Source organism: Gadus morhua, chromosome 22 (genome assembly GCF_902167405.1).
Source record: "Gadus morhua chromosome 22, gadMor3.0, whole genome shotgun sequence".
Classification (NCBI taxonomy): domain Eukaryota; kingdom Metazoa; phylum Chordata; class Actinopteri; order Gadiformes; family Gadidae; genus Gadus; species Gadus morhua.
In genome coordinates, this window is record NC_044069.1 from 16,774,417 (window position 1) to 16,793,093 (window position 18,677).

The 18,677-nt window shown below is 44.9% G+C and overlaps 4 protein-coding genes across 6 annotated transcripts; 1 reads left to right on the top strand and 3 right to left on the bottom strand.

The window, feature by feature from the left end:
• Positions 1-2: 2 nt before the first annotated feature.
• Positions 3-7,616, bottom strand: LOC115535543 (protein naked cuticle homolog 2). Of its 3 annotated transcripts, none has more exons than XM_030346818.1 (9): positions 7,379-7,616; positions 7,234-7,260; positions 6,944-7,108; positions 2,702-2,762; positions 1,923-2,017; positions 1,523-1,624; positions 1,226-1,361; positions 680-817; positions 3-518 (listed from the first exon to the last, which is right to left on the bottom strand). In XM_030346818.1, the coding sequence occupies exons 1-9, from the start codon at positions 7,490-7,492 to the stop codon at positions 28-30; spliced, it is 1,329 nt and encodes a 442-aa protein (XP_030202678.1). In that variant the 5' UTR covers positions 7,493-7,616; the 3' UTR covers positions 3-27. The 3 variants fall into 3 exon arrangements, with proteins under 3 accessions (XP_030202678.1, XP_030202680.1, XP_030202681.1); XM_030346820.1 differs by having other exon boundaries at positions 680-814; positions 7,379-7,615; XM_030346821.1 differs by having other exon boundaries at positions 6,944-7,029; positions 7,379-7,614.
• Positions 7,617-11,563: 3,947 nt separating this feature from the next.
• On the bottom strand, positions 11,564-13,471 carry gatad1 (GATA zinc finger domain containing 1). The gene is made up of 5 exons (XM_030347445.1): positions 13,021-13,471; positions 12,785-12,907; positions 12,639-12,698; positions 12,313-12,496; positions 11,564-12,077 (listed from the first exon to the last, which is right to left on the bottom strand). Exons 1-5 carry the CDS (start codon positions 13,198-13,200, stop codon positions 11,887-11,889), a joined length of 738 nt encoding a protein of 245 aa, XP_030203305.1. The 5' UTR covers positions 13,201-13,471; the 3' UTR covers positions 11,564-11,886.
• A 199-nt stretch (positions 13,472-13,670) lies between these two features.
• chrac1 (chromatin accessibility complex subunit 1) lies at positions 13,671-15,278 on the top strand. The gene is made up of 3 exons (XM_030347448.1): positions 13,671-13,920; positions 14,091-14,217; positions 14,496-15,278. Exons 1-3 carry the CDS (start codon positions 13,765-13,767, stop codon positions 14,573-14,575), a joined length of 363 nt encoding a protein of 120 aa, XP_030203308.1. The 5' UTR covers positions 13,671-13,764; the 3' UTR covers positions 14,576-15,278.
• Positions 15,279-15,316: 38 nt separating this feature from the next.
• On the bottom strand, positions 15,317-18,313 carry si:ch211-57n23.1 (uncharacterized). Its single transcript, XM_030347447.1, has 3 exons — positions 17,747-18,313; positions 16,655-17,210; positions 15,317-16,152 (listed from the first exon to the last, which is right to left on the bottom strand). Exons 2-3 carry the CDS (start codon positions 17,197-17,199, stop codon positions 16,011-16,013), a joined length of 687 nt encoding a protein of 228 aa, XP_030203307.1. The 5' UTR covers positions 17,200-17,210; positions 17,747-18,313; the 3' UTR covers positions 15,317-16,010.
• Between the last annotated feature and the right edge of the window lie 364 nt (positions 18,314-18,677).

Genomic DNA, 18,677 nt, shown 5'->3' on the forward strand with positions numbered 1-18,677 from the left:
TTAACTCCGGCCCCTGGCCTGACGGGGTCACGAGGCGTAGTGGTGGTGGTGGTGGTGGTGGTGTTCGTGGTGATGGTGATGCTCGTGCCTGTGGGCTGGGGGCCCCGGGGCCCCACAGCATGCGGCAGGCGGGCCGTGGTGCGCCTCCCTCTCCCCCTCGGCGTGCTGCGCCGGGCAACAGGGCTGCCGGGAGGGGGTGCCGCCGGCGTCCTGTCCCCTGGAGCGGAGCCTCCTGCCGCTGTGGCTCCGGAGCAGGGGGGGGGCGCAGGGCGGGGCCCCGAGGCGGCAGGGCCCCGAGGCGGCAGGGGGCTGCTGGTGGTGGTGGTGGTGATGATGACCGTGGACCCTGGTGGACCGTAGGCCCCCTCCTCCGGTCCGCTCCTCCCCCTGCTCCCTGGTCCTAGCCCTGAAGGAGACGCGCCTCTGAGGGGCGGAGGAGCTGCAGTGCTCCCTGGTGGCCACAGGGTGGCGCTGGGGAGCTGAGCAAGGGACCTGACCGGCCTCTGGGGAGCAGGACGCTGGGGGGGACATGTGGAAACGAGGAGTGATGAGGACGGGGAATGACGCACCCAACCGATTGACGAATGATTGACTCGAGGCTATACATGCTTCCACTACACTAGTTCCTTAATAACTGTGTAACTCGGTTCGTATGGGCCAACACCAGGGGCTTGTATACCTGCTTCGTCAAACTTGGAGGCGTAGTTCTCGATGCCAGCTAGATCCAGGTAGTGGTTCCGGCGCTCTGCGTTTTCGTCCACACAATAAGGGCTCGTGGCCCGGCCGCCGGCCCCCTGACCCCCCGGCCCACAGCCTGCTGCCGTCCAGCGCCATGGGGGACGCAGGGTTTACCGTCGTGGGGTCGGCAAGACAGAGTTATGGGGTTGTTACAGTTGGGCCAACTGCTGGCATGTGCATATTGTCGTGTAAACAGACCTGCCTCCTTTGTTTATATTGTTTGTTCATAGGATATAAGATATTATTAATTTGATGATTATTTGTCCTATTTTAATGTACTTAAAGTTAATCGTTGTAATCAAAAGGTATAACTGAAATACAGTAAGTACAAGCATGTTGATAACAATTTCCAATATTTCGTTAATATTATGGAAGTTTTGGTTATTATAAAAGAGCAAAAGTGAAGTTGAATTTAGAACAGTTTATATCGGAAAGACCAAAACCATGCATTTCAGCGGAAAAAGTGTCCATCTAAAATGTTTCTTACATGTTTGTGAGATCTTCTCTGCTGTTGATGATGGAGATACAACTAGTTTGATATTCAGGGTTGCGTTCGGGGCGCACGGCTGCTTGACCGATGACTCCATCACCTCACAGATGGAATGCATGAGACTGGACATGTTCTGCAGAGTGGGAATATCACGCAGTTACACACACACACACACACACACACACACACACACACACACACACACACACACACACACACACACACACACACACACACACACACACACACACACAAAACACAGAAAAAGAAACGTGTGCGTGTCAGCAGTTTCACCTGAGTGGTGACCTTGCCGCTCTTGTCAAGGTCACAGACAGTGAAGAGCCACTCCTGCGCTGCCTCCCCCTCCCCCTCCACAGCTGGGCCACACTCTGTTTCCTGCATGCACACAAAACAAAACGTAAGCAACATATCTAATCCAAACTCCTCTACAAACATGATACACTGTACTGCATGCAATTTTTTTAAAAGATACACATTTGAAGAAATATATTGATAGAAACGTATAATTCCTTAGTAATTATCAGAAAATGGTTTCGTATTAGAAAAGGTTATTAGCAGAAGGATGGCTGCAGTGAGACACCCTTGTGTGCCTCCTGAAGTAGTCATCAGCACATGCGTTCTGAGCAGGATCTGCGGGCCCTTCCACAGAGGCGTGGTAGAAGCACACCCTCACCCCGGCGCGGCTGGCCCTCGCCCGGCTCTGTCTCCTGGCCAGGAGACGGCACGCGTGGGCCCGGTCTGGACGAGTCCCCTCTGGAGGTAACGCCACTGGAGCACACACAGTAAGGGCTGCGTCAACGTCATCAAACAGCTCATTATCCTGCGTCGTCATTTAGCGGAGGACTCGATCTAAAACCAGTGACGGCTGACGACATGCAATTAGACGTTTAAGTCTATATGAAAAGTCCATGCACTTCACGACCAAGTTAAAACAAATCAGTTGTAAGAACCAGAACATACGTTTTTTTTTCTGTGTGTAAGTGGTACCACACCCCATTAATGGCTTTGTTCTAATAAACTGTAGTTAGCGTGCGTAGTCTAAGGCAGTTCAGCACTCAGTTTAATCCTGTGTTTCTCTGTGTACCCGAGGACCAAAAGACTTGAACTTGAGCGTGTTACCTTTGACACGTACATTTTGGTCTGATTCTGAAACATGTCTTCACTGTCTTCACAATACTTGTTTACCACACTAAACCAACAGGTATTGAGGGGGGGGGGGGGGGGGGTTGGGGTTGGGGTGAGGGGCCATTTCCGCACAAACACGAAACAGATGTCAACACTTTGTGCAATTTTACGCAAGCTCCCCTTTCACTGGCTGGCAAAAACAAAGGGTGTGTCCCTTTGGGAGTCTGGTACATCTCACATAGTGATATTATAGAAGCTGAGCCCGTTTGACAATGCAGTCACTGAAGCTGCAATGTGTAAACTGCAAAAAAAACAACTTAAACTCACCCTCCAGTTTGCCATCGTGACCCTGTTGGGAATGCTCCAAGAAAACTCCTACACACAGTTCCTGAGAACAAGGAGAGATAGAGAATGGTCACTTGTTGAATGTAAACACATGAGCTATAAACACGTCTGAAGATTTTTTTGAAGACTTTTCATATGCTGCAGGACAATTTGATCCCTACAGGACAATGCGATGGAGGTCAACAACATTGGTTTATCGTCTTGATTCCATAAGCCCTAGTTCCATCTTTCCATATCGATCATCTGAAAGTAACAGGAAGGAATATACGAGCCGCGTGGTGATGTGAGCGGTAGTTTTGCCATGTCAGAAGGTGATCCAGCTACTCGCAACCAGTTGTTCCCTGATCAGGCCTCTGATTATACAATTTCCCATCAAATTTTATAGTGGTGTTCGGCCAAAAAGGCCCTTCTACTTATATCTTTATTAGTTGGGTTCCAGAGAAGTATTTCAGAGAAGCTGTGCAACCAGAGTAGTGGCTCTTGTTTTTTCACGGAAATGATTGAATGACATAACCTGTTTACATATTCAGTTGTTCCCATCGTCAGACGCCAGTGACTCTGTACGCATCTAAGGGGGGCTCTCTTTTTTAGATTAAAAAACTAGATCTCTCAACAGATCTCTCGCCCTTCACAAAGAAGGTCACACTATCTTTCTGGCAGATGCAGGTGAGGCAGTAACAACCCCCCCCCACACACACACACACACACACACACACACACACACACCTGCAGGACGGGTAGGGGCAGGTGGTGACAGATGACTTGGCTTCACTAATGGCTAAAAGAAAGCCCCACCTATGCACACACACACACACACACACACACACACACACACACACACACACACACACACACACACACACACACACACACACACACACACACACACACACACAGCATCGCTATCCACGCCGCCACGCTCGGTGCCCTGGGAGCCTGTGATGTGGCGTAGGGTTACCACAGACTAGGCGTGGCGGCCTGGAGGAGTCACACCGTGGCAGTGATCCGTGTGTGTGTGCGGGTGTCTTTTGAAGGCACTTTGCCTGTCTAAACAACAGCGTCACCCAGCAAAGCATCCGGTACCCTGCTTGCCTCACCCCCCCCAACCTCTCCCTTCTTTCTTCATTCCGCTCACCTCTCTCTCTCTCTCTCTCTCTCTCTCTCTCTCTCTCTCTCTCTCTCTCTCTCTCTCTCTCTCTCTCTCTCTCTCTCTCTCTCTCTCTCTCTCTCTCTCTCTCTCTCTCTCTCTCTCTCTCTCTCTCTCTCTCTCTCTCTCTCTCTCTCTCTCTCTCTCTCTCTCTCTCTCTCTCTCTCACCCCCCCTACCAGCAGCACCACCCCCTCCCCACCCTGACGCTATACAGCCCTGCAGAACGCTGTGAGAACAGTGGCTGCCTTTGTTTTATTGGAGCCTCTCGCTCACTCTCTCTCAACCCTCAGAGTGATTACCTGGATAGGTATTCTTTTTGTAAAGAGGGAGAGAGAACCAATGAGGAATAAGGCAATCATTTTTGGGACTCTCAAGCTGGTGTTAAATCTTAGTTTACGTGAACAATTTCTTTCTTTCCCCCAGTGTTATTTCAAAGTTCCGCAGAGTGATTGGACTTGTTAAGTGTTCATTTCTAACCTATTACATTGCACTACATTGAATAGGTTTCCCTCACTTAGTTTTATCCTTATGTCCACTGTTGTCCAATATTAGTTATTCAACGTATTAAAAAAAAGGCAGCAATGAGCAGCAGACTTTATTTTTTTTGTCTTGTCGGGACTAAATAATTGATTTCTCTTTTGTGCTTGAACGAAATCAGACCTGGTACTTCTGCACCTGGCACCTTGTTGTTTCTCTACATAAACACACGCACGCACGCACGCACGCACGCACGCACGCATGCATGTCTTCATTTTTCCTTCTTCAACAACAAACAAGTTTGACTAGGAACAGCCTTTTTGTTTTGTAAAAGGCGCTATTGTTCAAGCTAGATGTGAACCGGTGTTTCATCATGCACATATTGATGATGTGTCTTAAATGGATCTGAAAGCCATCTGAACCCTTCCATGTTCTGCTAAAATAATAACACAGTCCAACAAAACGCACTTAACGTTATTTTGGTTTTTTTGTGGTTTTGGTACCCCACTCATTTGACCTTTATTGGGTTTTCAAGTATGATGTTTTTCAAAAGCGTGTTTGAGTGTTATTTTACAGCAAATAGCAACCATATCAATCCATAAAGTTGACGGCCCCTAACCAGACTCAGCTTCCACAACAAGGTTCCCAGAGGAGAGCTACAATGAAACAGAACAATATTAACGTGGACATGGAATCGTTTTGGTGAACCATCTGGGTTTTTTATTCCAGTTTTTTGTAATCACACTTTTGGAAACAAATACCTCATCACAAACGTTTTCCCGCCAAACGCAGAACCCCGTCATTCAGACGCTCGCCGTTCCTGGTCACCTAGGTAACCCTGACCATCGTTTGAATGGAAAATGCATTCACAGAAACAAATCTGGCATTAATGAGCACAAAAACCCCACAATGTCTCTTTAAATGTACTTGGCAGAATCTGGCCTCTCCTTTTTTTTTTTATCCTAATTGCAGGCGTCAGTAAAAAATTCCATATAGCGCTGAGTAGCGTCAGCTTTACCGCAGATTGAATCAATTAAAGCTCCGGGCCCGACGCAACAGCAAGACTGACATACCATTGACAGGAGTTTCCCGGAAGATGAATGAGGGTGAACGGGAATGTCAGGTGTATCGATGTAAGAAAGGGAGTGAGAAAGTAGGCTAACTAAGCAGATACTATTTGATTAACAATCCACCAGTTAAACAAATGTGGTCTAAACTGTACCTTATATATAGGAAGACACTTTGCTGCATTATTATTACTCTAAACATCAAAGATAGAGTGGTGGAATGCGGCAAGGGTGGCTCTCTCAAAACGAGCAAGATAGAGAATAGCGTATCTATAAAAGTATATATAATGTCTGGTTTCGCTTCCCGGATAAACAACTGACAAGGGAAGCTCTTGCGATGAGACCAACGACTACAGTTTCGCTCAACTCCTAACCATATCCACCATGACGCCCCGATTAAAACATGAATGACCCCACATGTGAGGCCCCCCTGCCCCCCCCCCCCCCCCCCCCCCCCCCCCCCCCCCCCCTTCTCTTCATCCCTCCTGATTTACAGTGTCGTCGTCCCCCCCCCCCACACTCCTCATCCCTTCAACACACCCTCAAGCAACCCACCAACGCCCCTGCCCCCACCCCCACCCCTGGACCCGCGGCCCAGTCTGTCTGCTGCCGGAGCAGCAAAGCAGTACCAGATGTGCGGCATTTTCTTATTTTTTTTACGTTTCACCGTGGCGACGGGGGTTGCATACAAGGCTCTCAAAGACCCTGCTGTTCTAAAAAGGGGATGGCTTCACACAGACCAGACACGGCAGCCCTTTTTAAGAACATGGAGGAAGGGAGGAGTGTGTGTGTGGGGGGGGGGGGGTTAAAGAAACACAGCCCCCACCCCACCTCTTCAAATACCTTTCAAGTCTCCTGGATGTGAGCATATACTGTTCATCATGTAATTGCTTTGGCTGAGGCTCCGCTTGGAAGTTGAACTGGAGGTATAAGGAGGAAGCGGGTGGCTCTTGGAAGGGGGTTCGCGTTTTACAAAGGGGCCTCAAGATATGAGTTCGGTTGAATCACTTGCTTAATGCTTGAGACCTTTCATTGTTTATCTTTTATTTCCTTTCTAGAAGGTTGTTTTTCTGGTTTGAGTATATGTGGGCCATGAGGGTCTTTTATTGTTGCCATATTATCACAGGTTCCTTATATAAAATAATAAATCTGCCTTTAGTCATCAATCTGGAACCTGTACCTGATCACAATATTGATCAGGTACTTGTGAATTGTGTTCAACAGCTACAAACACATTTGAGTTTCCAGAATTACATTTTGTTAATGTTATTATTCAATGATGGCCCCACTGTTTCACGTGAGAACATTTAATAACCATGAATATGAAATCGTTTGTTGGTCGAGAAAACCAAGGTTTAGCAGATCATTAACTGCATGTCAAATTTACATTTAAAAATAGATTAAACCTACGTTTACAGAAAGTAATTTATAAGCATAACATCTTAACAAATGTGTAATATTATTTTCCAAACCTGTACCCCATCGCAGAATTAACCAATCAACAACCAAAAAAACATGTTAAGCACTGTACCTGTTTGGATTTACTTTTGTACCTCGGGATATCCATCCGCTCCATATCCTTTGGACGCGTGAGCATGTTTGTAACAAAACTACCACCTGCAGAGCAAAAACACACTGTATGTAGATAGCTCCATATCCTTTGGACGCGTGAGCATGTTTGTAACAAAACTACCACCTGCAGAGCAAAAACACACTGTATGTAGATAGTTCAACAATAGCCGGTTGACAAACTTTTAATTTACTAATTCAAGTAGGCTAATCTTTCCAGTCCCCATTACATGATGAAGACATAATTCTTACCCTCTGGACTCTGCCTGCGTTTAGAGGCTGCATCAAAACAAAAGGAGGAGGTGTGAATGCAATGACTTTAGTTTAGAACTATTAATGTAAACAGGTAGGCTTAGACTATTTCATTGCGCTGGAATAAATAAATGAAAAACTTTACCATGTTTGGACTGGAGCTTGCCCATTGCCCTGCTTTCATCCAATTTTCACAATTGACCGAGCATATATATTTTACAATCCATAAAAGCGGAAAAAGTATGCAAAGGTGTTGCATCCATTTCTCTCGAAATGTATTGAAAAGCTTTTCAAAGACCCAGTTCGTTGAGGTAGTCAAGACAAGGCTTTGCGCAAAACATGCGCAAACAAGGTTTGAGCAGAGTGACCGTGAGGGCAGGATCAGTGGAATAGTGGGACGCAGCGCCTCCTACCGGCTGGCTGGGAGAACGGCAACCCACTACGGAGTAATTTAAAAACAAACTAGAAACCTTTCTGTAGTCTATCCACTCCTCCGTCGGAGGTTTACATTAATCCCAACGCGTCCATTACGGTCAACACAATAGCAAAAATAATTTCAACAGTAATTGAAATTTAGCTGGATTATTTGATGATACCATCTGATGTTGCAATGGGCCATCAATTGTGATGAGGTTGTATCATAATCCACAAAACACATGTTCTTGTTGGGATGCAGAGAGCTGAAGGGATGAAGTCCTCCAGCCAACCAAAAAAGCCTCCAGACACGTCCACGATGTAATGCAACACAAGATATCATAAAATATCTATTAGAAATTCAAGGAAGTACAGTGTAGGAAGATAAGGGCTTACATTGTCACCTTCAAGGTTGATAACTTTGCTGCAGGATGAGTCCATTGTACAAAAAAAATGTCCCTGTATCACTTCCTGATGACGGCTGTAATCCTCCAAACGATTGTTTCCTCGTTGCCATCCAAATCGACCCAGACCTTTCCAAGGTATTATAATTTAATTTATATGAATGTATTAACAGTCAGTCAACACCTTGTTTCATATAGATGGTTTGTCACACAGTTGAGCATCAAAAAGTAGGAATAACAATTTGAACATCAAAATATGAAGGCCAGAGCTGTGGAAGAAGACATGAAAGTGGGTGGAAAGAGAAAGGGAATGACATGTACAGAACCACAGGTGACACTCACACCTAGGATGAATTGTTTGACAGGGTTGCACCACTAAACCACCTCATCTTAACCCTTATAAGGTGTTCGGGTCTGTGGGACCCGTTTTCAGTTTTTAGCTTTATAAAAGTGATACAAATAATTATTTTTTTGAACTAAGATTCATTGGCTTTGGCTCATTTTCTGTGAGGAACATGAATCAGAAAACATTTTCAATGACCCCCCCCCTGTATACCCCCCCATCACATTTATATTACACACAGGGTGTTCGGGTCCAGTGGACCCGGAGCTAGTTCAAGTGTGGAAATCATAGGTTCTGTGCACCCTCATTTCCCCTTCTTCCTCTGTGTGTGTGTGTGTGTGTGTGTGTGTGTGTGTGTGTGTGTGTGTGTGTGTGTGTGTGTGTGTGTGTGTGTGTGTGTGTGTGTGTGTGTGTGTGTGTGTGTGTGTGTGTGTGAGAGGGGGAAAGAGAGAGGGGGAAAGAGTAAAGTAGGTGAATGGGCCCTTGGTGTGAGCACCCACAGTGTGCACCCACTGTTCCCGCACAAGGTTGCAAAATTGGAGCACCCAACACTATCAAGCTTGGGGACCTGACACTATAAAAAAGCTCTGTCAGCGTGGTTCCATACCACAACTGATCAAGATGGCAAAGCGATTCTCTGTTCAGACTGCCTTACAGTTGATGTTTGAAGAGACAGAGGGTTTTGATGGTGAGGAAGAGGAAATAGTTTCGGAAAGTGAGGATAACATTTCAGAGTCTGACACCGAGTTTGAAGAGGAGGATGAGCATCAGCCAGCTCCGAAACGTAAAAGAGCCTCAGGACTAGCCCTTCAGCAGCCAGGACAAGCCTGCGAGCAGCAAGCCCCAGGACCATCCCGTGAGCAGGCAGGACCAGCCCGCAAGCAGCCAGCCCCAGGACCATCCCGTGAGCAGCCAGGACCAGCCCGTGAGCAGCCAACCCCAGGACCAACCCGTGAGCAGCCAGCCCCAGGACCAGCCCACGAGCAGCCAGCCCCAGGACCAACCCGCAAGCAGCCAGCCCCAGGACCAACCCGCAAGCAGCCAGCCCCAGGACCAACCCGCAAGCAGCCAGCCCCAGGAACACCCCGCAAGCAGCCAGCCCCAGGACCAACCCGCAAGCAGCCAGCCCCAGGACCAACCCGCAAGCAGCCAGCCCCAGGACCACCCCGCAAGCAGCCAGGACCAGGACCACCCCACAAGCAGCCAGGACCTGGACCACCCCACAAGCAGCCAGCCCCAGGACCATCCCGCAAACAGCCAGCCCCAGGAACAACCCGCAAGCAGCCAGCCCCAGGAACAACCCGCAAGCAGCCAGCCCCAGGAGCAACCCGCAAGCAGCCAGCCCCAGGAACAACCCGCAAGCAGCCAGATGTAGGACCAGCCCGTCAGCCAAAAATAATTGCTGTGAAGTGTGTGGACCCATGATGGACAGAAAAACACAATATACATGCAACCAGTGCAAAAAATACATATGCAATACACACAGTGAGACTCTGCTCTTCATGTGTGGTATAGACTGATATACGTATAATGGTCGTGTTCAAAGGCTTTAATGTGTTGTTCAGACAGATGTTATTGAGTATGTTTCAATTTCTAATGATGTTGATTATTTCCCAGTTATGCCTGTTTTATGAGGCATTTCCTTATTTTGTTGCATTTTAATACAAAAAGAAACAAAAACGAGTGGCACCTCTATTCATAAATGTGATTTAACAAGGGTAAAGTGAACAAATTTAACATATGTGTCGTTTATATTACTTGCAATTGGGATGAAGTAACCATCTGGTGAGTATTTAAAAGAAAAAGCTTGAGTATGTTGAATTAAAAGGCAATGGGTCCACCAGACCCAGCAGCACCTCCTGTGTAACAAAAACACGAACACCCTATGAGGGTTAACAAATGTAACTCTACTCACTGTGCTTCCTCTGTTACAGGATCAGGGAAATGTCCTTTCTGTGCTAGAAACCATGGTTCATACAATCCTCATTGGGGAGATCGCTATGAAGTGGTTCTATAGCTTCACATTATTCTGGCTGGTAAATCGCAGACCAGTCCAGCTGGCTTTGCTGCACATGCAATTGGACCTTTCTGTTTTTCTTTGCATTTGTGATTCATTCAATTTATGAGACTAGATGATATTTATCAACTCTTTCTGAGATCATTGCCTGCCTTCCTCTGATTCTGACTGAAGTGTTGATTCCTTGGTTTGTGCTAGCAAGGGCTGGAATGTTCTGGACCTTTTAGTAACATTGTCCGTGATCCTCTCACCAATGCTGTTTCTGAACGGCAGGGTGATTTTGGTCATGAGGTAAAGCAAGAAGACACACACATGTAAAGAGTCTCATTATACCTTTAACGTTGCGTGTGTAGGTGTGTGATGTTTGCATGCATTGCCAGAAGGTGCTGCGAGTGTTCCGTAGCATCGTAGATATACTGGCCCTGCCTCAGTTTACCACTATTGTGAAGGTCATCAGACTCCCCTAATGCCCCCTCCACCCAAGTTCCTCACCTCACCGCATCTTGCTGGTACAAAGAAAGAATAAAAAAAATTCTGTTAATTATTTTTAATATATTTTACCTTTGAAGCAGGTCTGTAATCCCAGTGAGATATTTTATGCATGTGTACACATCGACAGCATTCTGAAAGACAGACTCCGAGCTAATCTGGAGTTGAATGAGGAAGGGATTATGAGGCCTACCTTGGCGAAGCTCAGCAGTGATCTGGCAATGGGACACTGTGGAGATTCTCTGTCAACAATGCTCACCCAAGAGAAGGTTTGGAGAGATTGAATTACCGTACTTTGTCAAATTGTCACATGACTCAACTATGTCGAAAATGATTGACGGTGAATAGAGTAACATCGATATTGAAAAATTATTTTATTTTGCGTAGTCGGATGACGTCAGGACCACAACGTGAGGCATCAATGTCCTTATGGGGCGAATCATGTTTTGAACGGCTTGTGCAGCTCAGGCTTGTGTCTTTGACTCCAAATCTGAAATACCACCGCTGCTCTAAATGGGCCCCAGGCACACACCCAAAAGGAAAAGATGAGTGTTAGAGGAAGAGGGACACAGCGATCACTAAAAGGACCATTGAGGCCACCCTTTTCGTGGATGTGATCCTGGACCAGTGTGTGGCCCAGTAAATGTTAAAACTCGACAATAATTTACTGGACATGATTTTATTTAAACATTTTTTTTATATAGAATAGCACCAATAACAGCAATGAATGTATTTACAATGTTTTTACATCAGTTTTTTCATTTTGTTTGTCTAAGTCATAGATCTTTCTGCGATTCCACCAACGCATTGGAAAAAGGTTCAGACGATGATTGAAACCGTAATTCTATGAATTAATTTCAATTTGATTGAAACATTTTGTGTAATGTTTCGAATTTAGTTTACAAAGTTTACTCTTGAAACATAAGTACTATGATACATGAATGTGCACGTGTCTCCATGCATTGAGGGTCATGAAGTGGGCCCCGCTAGCTACTGACTCCAACAGACTCCTTTATGGAAGGAGCTGGATGGGGTCCGAGGTGGGTCCAGATGTAGCCCTTCTCTGGGCGGACGGGGACGGTGGGGAAGGGCGAGCTCCAGGACTTGAAGTATTCGGAGGGGGCGTGGCACACAAACTCCAGGTACTCCATCTTTCTTGGCAGATCCTCTTCTGGGCCTACAGCCAAACAGATCACACAGAGCCCGAGATGAGTTCACACTCACTGTTACAAGTTATTCTTTGTACATGTAACATATCCCTGAGTAAACATGAACATCTAACTCCTGTAGTTGATGTTGACAATACATTGGGGACCCTATCGGCATGAAACTATGTTTAAACTCAATAATACATAGCTTTCTCCTTTATGTATTGGTAAATATCACACAAAAAGGTATAACAATTAGCTTACCAACAATATACGTCCCAGGATCAAACTGGTCTTTTGGACTAGCTTGGGTAGGGATGAGCCACGTCAAGGCGGCGCTCTTTTCACAGTACTGGTCCTGAACAAAACCTCGGATCTGAGCATAGTAGGGCTTGCCATCGTCCTCGTCGATAACCTTGATCACATCTCCTATCTGAAAGTACACTCCCTGAGGGCAGGTACACAGATGTAACTTTAGAATGTTTTCCTATATTAGCATATTAAAGTTGAATGATTTGTGACAGCCATGGTTAAATGTTTAACCATGTATTGAAAACCTTAACTATTGATTACGAGAAAACATAAAATACCTTGTAAAAAAGTGATTCTGAAGTGATGATGGTAGCTACAGAATCAGGTGCTTTGATTGGCTGAAGAAGAAAACACATCATTTTTTAATATGCTGTACAACAAAGAGAAAACATATGTCAGAAGCTTTTGCTTAAAATTAACTTACATTTTTCAGTTTGAATATGTGTCTCCTCCCCTTTCCTTTTGTTGACACTTTCTTTTCTGATGCGGGAGCTTTATATTTGGTGCTTCTGAGTCGTGCTGACCTCCTGTGAATTTCCTGCTTTGACTGTCAAGACAACGGAAAGCAAGATGAAGTGCTGCATTTACACACTGTAGAAAGCTCCATGCTTAACAGCCAACGCAGACAGACGTGACAAGACGTATATGGTTTGAACAAACCTGCTTTCCTCCACCATTATTTGGTAGCGTGATGGAGGATATAGATGGTCCAGCTGGTCCTCCGATGGCACTCCTTCCAGTACAGTTGTTGCACAGTATCTCTCCCTGGGTGCCTTTCTTCCACATCGAAGACGAATTCGTCTTGCAGACAGAGCAACATGGTTTCAAACCTAGCGGCATCTTTGTGCTGAGGTCCAGTGTCCAAAAATAAATACAAGGCTTGCCCAATTTAAGCCTCACTACGGAAGACCACCAAAAAATCTGTTGACTTAGTTACAAGTAACCAATATACCCGGGTTAACATTCATGTATGTTAGTCATGTATATCAATACAATAACAAAGCAACGCCCGTGCTGCCTAAATTAGCGTAAAACCATCCACATTTTCTATCCAGGGACGCGTTTGTTCTTCATGTTGGCCAGTGAATCTTCTTCGATGGTCCGAGTCCTTTACGTATTTAGCGCCACCGCTGGTTGAAATAAACAGTGCAATGATGCTATTTTAATATGGTTAGAGGCATTCGTTTTCTAATAATTATACAGAAAATAAAATCAATTAATTTAAGCCAAAAATATAGATTACTTGATGTAAAAACGAAAATTGTAATTGCATTCTTCGATTCTAAAGGAAAGGAAGTTTGATATCGGCGTCACCGTTCAAAACATCCCCTACTTCCGTTTCACCGTTTATCCGCGCTCACTCTGGACGCACTGGGTCGGCATTGTAAGCAAACTACTGTATCCATGAAGATGTCTGCAAACACTGCAGACAAAGATAATAATGTCTCCACAAACAAAAACATCTCTCTCCCAATCTCAAGAGTACGGCTGATCATGAAAAGTTCTCCCGACGTCTCTAACATCAACCAGGAGGCGCTCTTTCTCACCACGAAGGCAACAGTAAGATTAAGTTTACTTGACAGTGTTCAGATAGCTTAAATTTCAACATTTGCTGCATTGTTGATAGGCTCGTAACTAACTGAAACTGTTTGGATTCAGAGTGATTTCTTGGAGTATTGTCCATCTCGCCCCCTCTTGTTCGACTTCTGATATGTTTTATCTTATTGAAGGAGCTGTTTGTCCAGTACCTGGCTGTGTCCTCGTTCAACAATGGATCTGGCAAAGGGTCGAAGTCGCTCTCATACAGTGACCTGGCCAGCACTGCAGAGGAGAAGGACACGTTTCACTTCCTCACTGGTGAGAACTATAGCTATAGTATTTTGTTTAACCATGTTGAAACACAAGTTTATCATCCACAAAATTATTGTTGTACTATGCAATCTTTTTAAATTCACACATTGCCATGGGGTTAAACTCTGACTATGTATATACATTCTGACAACAGGCTATAAACCTGCTGCATATATAAAAGGATTCTGAGAAAGTGTAGATTAAAAAAAAAAAAAAACATGCTGGCAATACCGACAACAAAACACATGATAAAATTGAATTTGTTTGTGTTTTTTTATTGACAGATATCCTACCAAAGAAGATTTTGGCTGGGGATTATCTCAAGACCTTGGAGCAAATCGAAGATGAGGAAGCAGACATCTGACATTTTCTTCAGGGCATTTTGCATCGGATGATGTCATAACGTGTATCTATAGGTCGCCATCCAGTGAGAATGAACGTAGATGAGGGAACTTCTGTTGACGAGGGGGAAACAAGAGCTAATTCAGGTGAATTTTAAATCAAGTCCGAAATTCTCCTGAAGAACTCTTGCAGAAGACTTTCATGCAAGTTTCTATCGATGAATTAAGCAGCTATATATCCTGGAGTGGGAATGACACCCCTTATTTATTTTAAAATAGGCCTCCAAACAACAGTCACAATCACAGTTAGAAATCTTAAGTGTGGTATCTAATCTAATATTGTGTTTGTAAAGATTAAACAACGCAAGCATGCAGTCAATGCAATACCATTGGATGTGAATATATGTGCTAGTTTGCGACAGTATACTTTTTACTTTGATTATTGGGACCAGGTTTGTTTCATACACTAGACTAGAGGATTTTCTCCCCAGAGCGGTCCTTTAAATTTAGTTTTGTTGTTTTATTTGGAATATGTCTGAGGAAGAGATGTAACCAAAGTTAGCCAAAAAATTTTTTTTTTCATTCCAACTACAAAGCAAGATTTTTGATCTCAATACAGTAATGTGTACACTTCGATTGGCCTATGATATGTTGAGCATAACATTGAGTATGCTTATATGTTGTATATGTTTTGATATAGATAAAAAAAAAATGTTTTTACATCAAGCATCTTGTCTGCAACTCAATGTTAGGGTTAGAAGACATCAGTTTAATCGTCTTTATTGATCCTTTAAAACATTCTCCGATAATTACATATTTTCAAAGCTTCCCATGTGCAACAGTCATTTACATCATATTCCAAAGAGGCTAATTAAACTTCAGCTATCGGTCAAACCACTTTACTAGTCTAGTTAAACCTTTTTTTTCTCCTGTTTTTTGTGAGAACCTATAAAATGGACAGTCTGCCATAAATGGTCTTTATGGAACATGTCTGTTTAAGCAGGAATCTTTAATGCATCCGCATACCACGTGTTTCAAACTCACAGAGTTCAGAGCTTTCCACAGCGCTTGAACGTTGGAGTGTATGTTTGTATGATGTTCATACATGAAGAGTGGTGTTCTGATTCCTAGAGATAATCTGCACTTTGTTTTTAAAAAACAAAACAAACAAACTGGTGCTATTCAAGCCCACGGAATAACATTTTTGATGCCTCAATATTGTATGTTTCAAATGTTCACGGCCTCACTTGTACATGGCTGTGGATAACGTGTATCGGTTCAACTAAATGTAAATGTAATATAATTGCATACTGATAAATCGTTCCGTTCTCACCGCTACGGTGGAGAGATTGAACATGTGCTAAATCCCCTACATTGCCATAATATATAATATGGAATGAGTGCAAATACCTGACAAATGCCTCACACCCGAACCAACACAGAGAAAAGGTTGCGTGTTTACTGCATTAGTATCTTGTTGAGGCGATGCTGCATGTTGAGCAGAGATGTCTCGAGATGGGAGAGTTGGTGTTCCAGGTTTTCTGCAATCTGCTCTCTGCCGTGGATGGAGTCCCCTGCGCTGGCGAGATGCTCCCTCATGCTGAAGAGGGTCAAAGACGGATGTATATTCAAGTTAAGGATGAAGCGTAGGATGAGAAAAAATGCAGAATGAAATGTATGCTCTCAAGGGCAGCTGATTCTGTTACACTTTAGGGCCCAATCCCATTTCTACCCCTTACCCCTTCCCCTCCCCCTTGTTTTGAAGGGGTAAGGGGAGGGGGAAGGGGGAAGGGTTAGAAATGGGATTGGCTTTAGGCCAAATCCCATTTCTACCCCTTCCCCTTTCCCCTTCACCCTTCAAAACAAGGGGGAGGGGTAAGGGGTAGAAATGGGATTGGGCCTAATTGTGTGCTACAAATTAACAGACGTATTTGAGGGGTGGGGGTGGGGGGGTATATTCTAACTAGTACAGATTAAAAAATTGATGAACTTTTTGTTTTATGTCAAGTGCATCTATACCATTTTTTCGGTCTATTTGATATTGTTCCACTGGTTCAACTTGTGTGGAACCAGATCGAAACCCATGTGACGCTCTCCCTCACCTCAGGTAGACCTTCTGCTCGGTGCCCTCCCTCCTCTTCTCCTGCAGCGACGTCAACACCTGCTGCATGGTGTCCATGGTCACCCCCATGCTCTGGTGGTCTACCACAACGCCCCGCAGATCACCACGCACCCGCTGGGCGTACGTCACGGTCGACACGCCCTCCTCCACCTCCGTCCCGCTGGAGCTGGCCACGGCCTCCAGCGCCGCCTGGTTCTGCAGAACCAACTGCCGGGACCGGGCCAGCTCCTCCGGGCCGGCCGCGTCCTCCCAACAGACCGCCGAGGCCGACGGGAGCCGGAACCGCTGGCTGCAGTTGGCGGGACGGTTAAGGGTCTCGGTGACGAAGGGACTATCGGCGGCAGAGAAGATGTGCAGGAATTCCTCCTGGGGGAGGGGTCGACCCCCACCGGAGCCCAGCTCCCAGTCCCAGAAGAGGTCTGGCGGCTCCCCTGCAGCACTCTCGCCCCCCGCTGGGCTGACGGCGCACAGCAGGAGACAGCAGGAGACACCCAGCCAGGTCCATATCACCTCCCCTTCGACCATCTCGACACTCGCTAGGAGGACAGCGGGGGAAAGGTCCCAGGTCATGCTTGCACTCAATCATTCAGTCCCTCACTCACTCACAAAACTATTTCATGCAGCAAATGTACAGCGCATTGTTGCTTTTGAAAAAAAAAATCCTACACAAGGAAAGATGAAATAAACACAAAAAGAGATTTGCATTCTAAATATGAACTATTTGTAGTCTTGTACTTTGTTTAAAACGTTTATCTGGTTAAAAACGCAAGCGGCTTTTGTTTGAAAAGGACGTACGTTGGTAGCTTTCAGATGTTGTTGATATGTTATTGAGATGTTTACGAAGTATGTAACGCAGATGTTGCTGATACAAGCTCACGAGTTCTGCCTCAAAGTAGGCCTAACAGAAACACATTTCTATGTGTTCATTCTGTAGCATGTCGTATAGGTTAAAACATTCTGAATCATCGCAATCTGGAAACTAGCTGCGTAAAATTCCCGTGCACTATTTTGAAATACTCAGTAGACATGATATCTAGAAGATGAAGGATTTTTAGATAATGTGGGTTTTTACCTTCACGAGAGATCTGGACGACGCACGCGGGCCAGTCGCTCGCGCTTTAACAGTCGGAAAGAATGAGTCGCTCCGCGTCTGGAGCGCGCGGTCTGAAACCATCTGCTCGAAACAAACACGAAACAAGCTACTTCTTGTGAGTGGAACTTTTCCTCACCCAAACCGAGCATTTTTTTTTACAAGAATCCAAGAGTTATTGTAGATAGACCGGACAGGTTTAAATGTATTGTTCTGTTAATGGATCTAATGTCATCAATTCTCTTAAAACATTATTCCGAGTCCAGACCCAATTAGCGGAAAACTGAGGAGTTGGAAAGTGGGCGACAGACCTCGGTATTTACGAGCCATTTGGTGTTTGAGGAAACTAACCATGAATTAGGAGGCAGAAGGATGATTGTGATGATTCAATGCTTAAACGTGATGTGTAGAAAAAAGGTCCACTCCATAAAATATGTGTAAATTCGAAAATTATAAAACTTAGAGGACTTGGCCTACTATTTACATAACTATAGGCCTACATGTCTCATGAGACATAGTTTCATCCAGGTCTGTTTTGCCATTTAAGCTCAGTGGGTGGGGATGTGATCCCGAGCATGCGTGCTTTGCTGTGTTACGTCATTTTAGTAAAGACCGCAATAATGAACTATGAAAGCACCGGGAAAGAACATTGGTTAATACACAAATGGCTAAGTATGGTGCGCCATCTTGTGGAATAAATATAGTATGACGTCGTTTGAAGCGCTACAGTCGATTTCAATAATATTGAGTTTATCTAAATTCTTGGAAATTTAAATAATTTGCAAAGCAGTCCCCTTACGAGATAATTTGACTCATCGCATATTAAATAGTGGATATCCGCAATAGCAAATCATAACATGAATTCCTAATAACAGCCTAATATTCTCATAGCCTGCTATTGGCCTGCTATCTC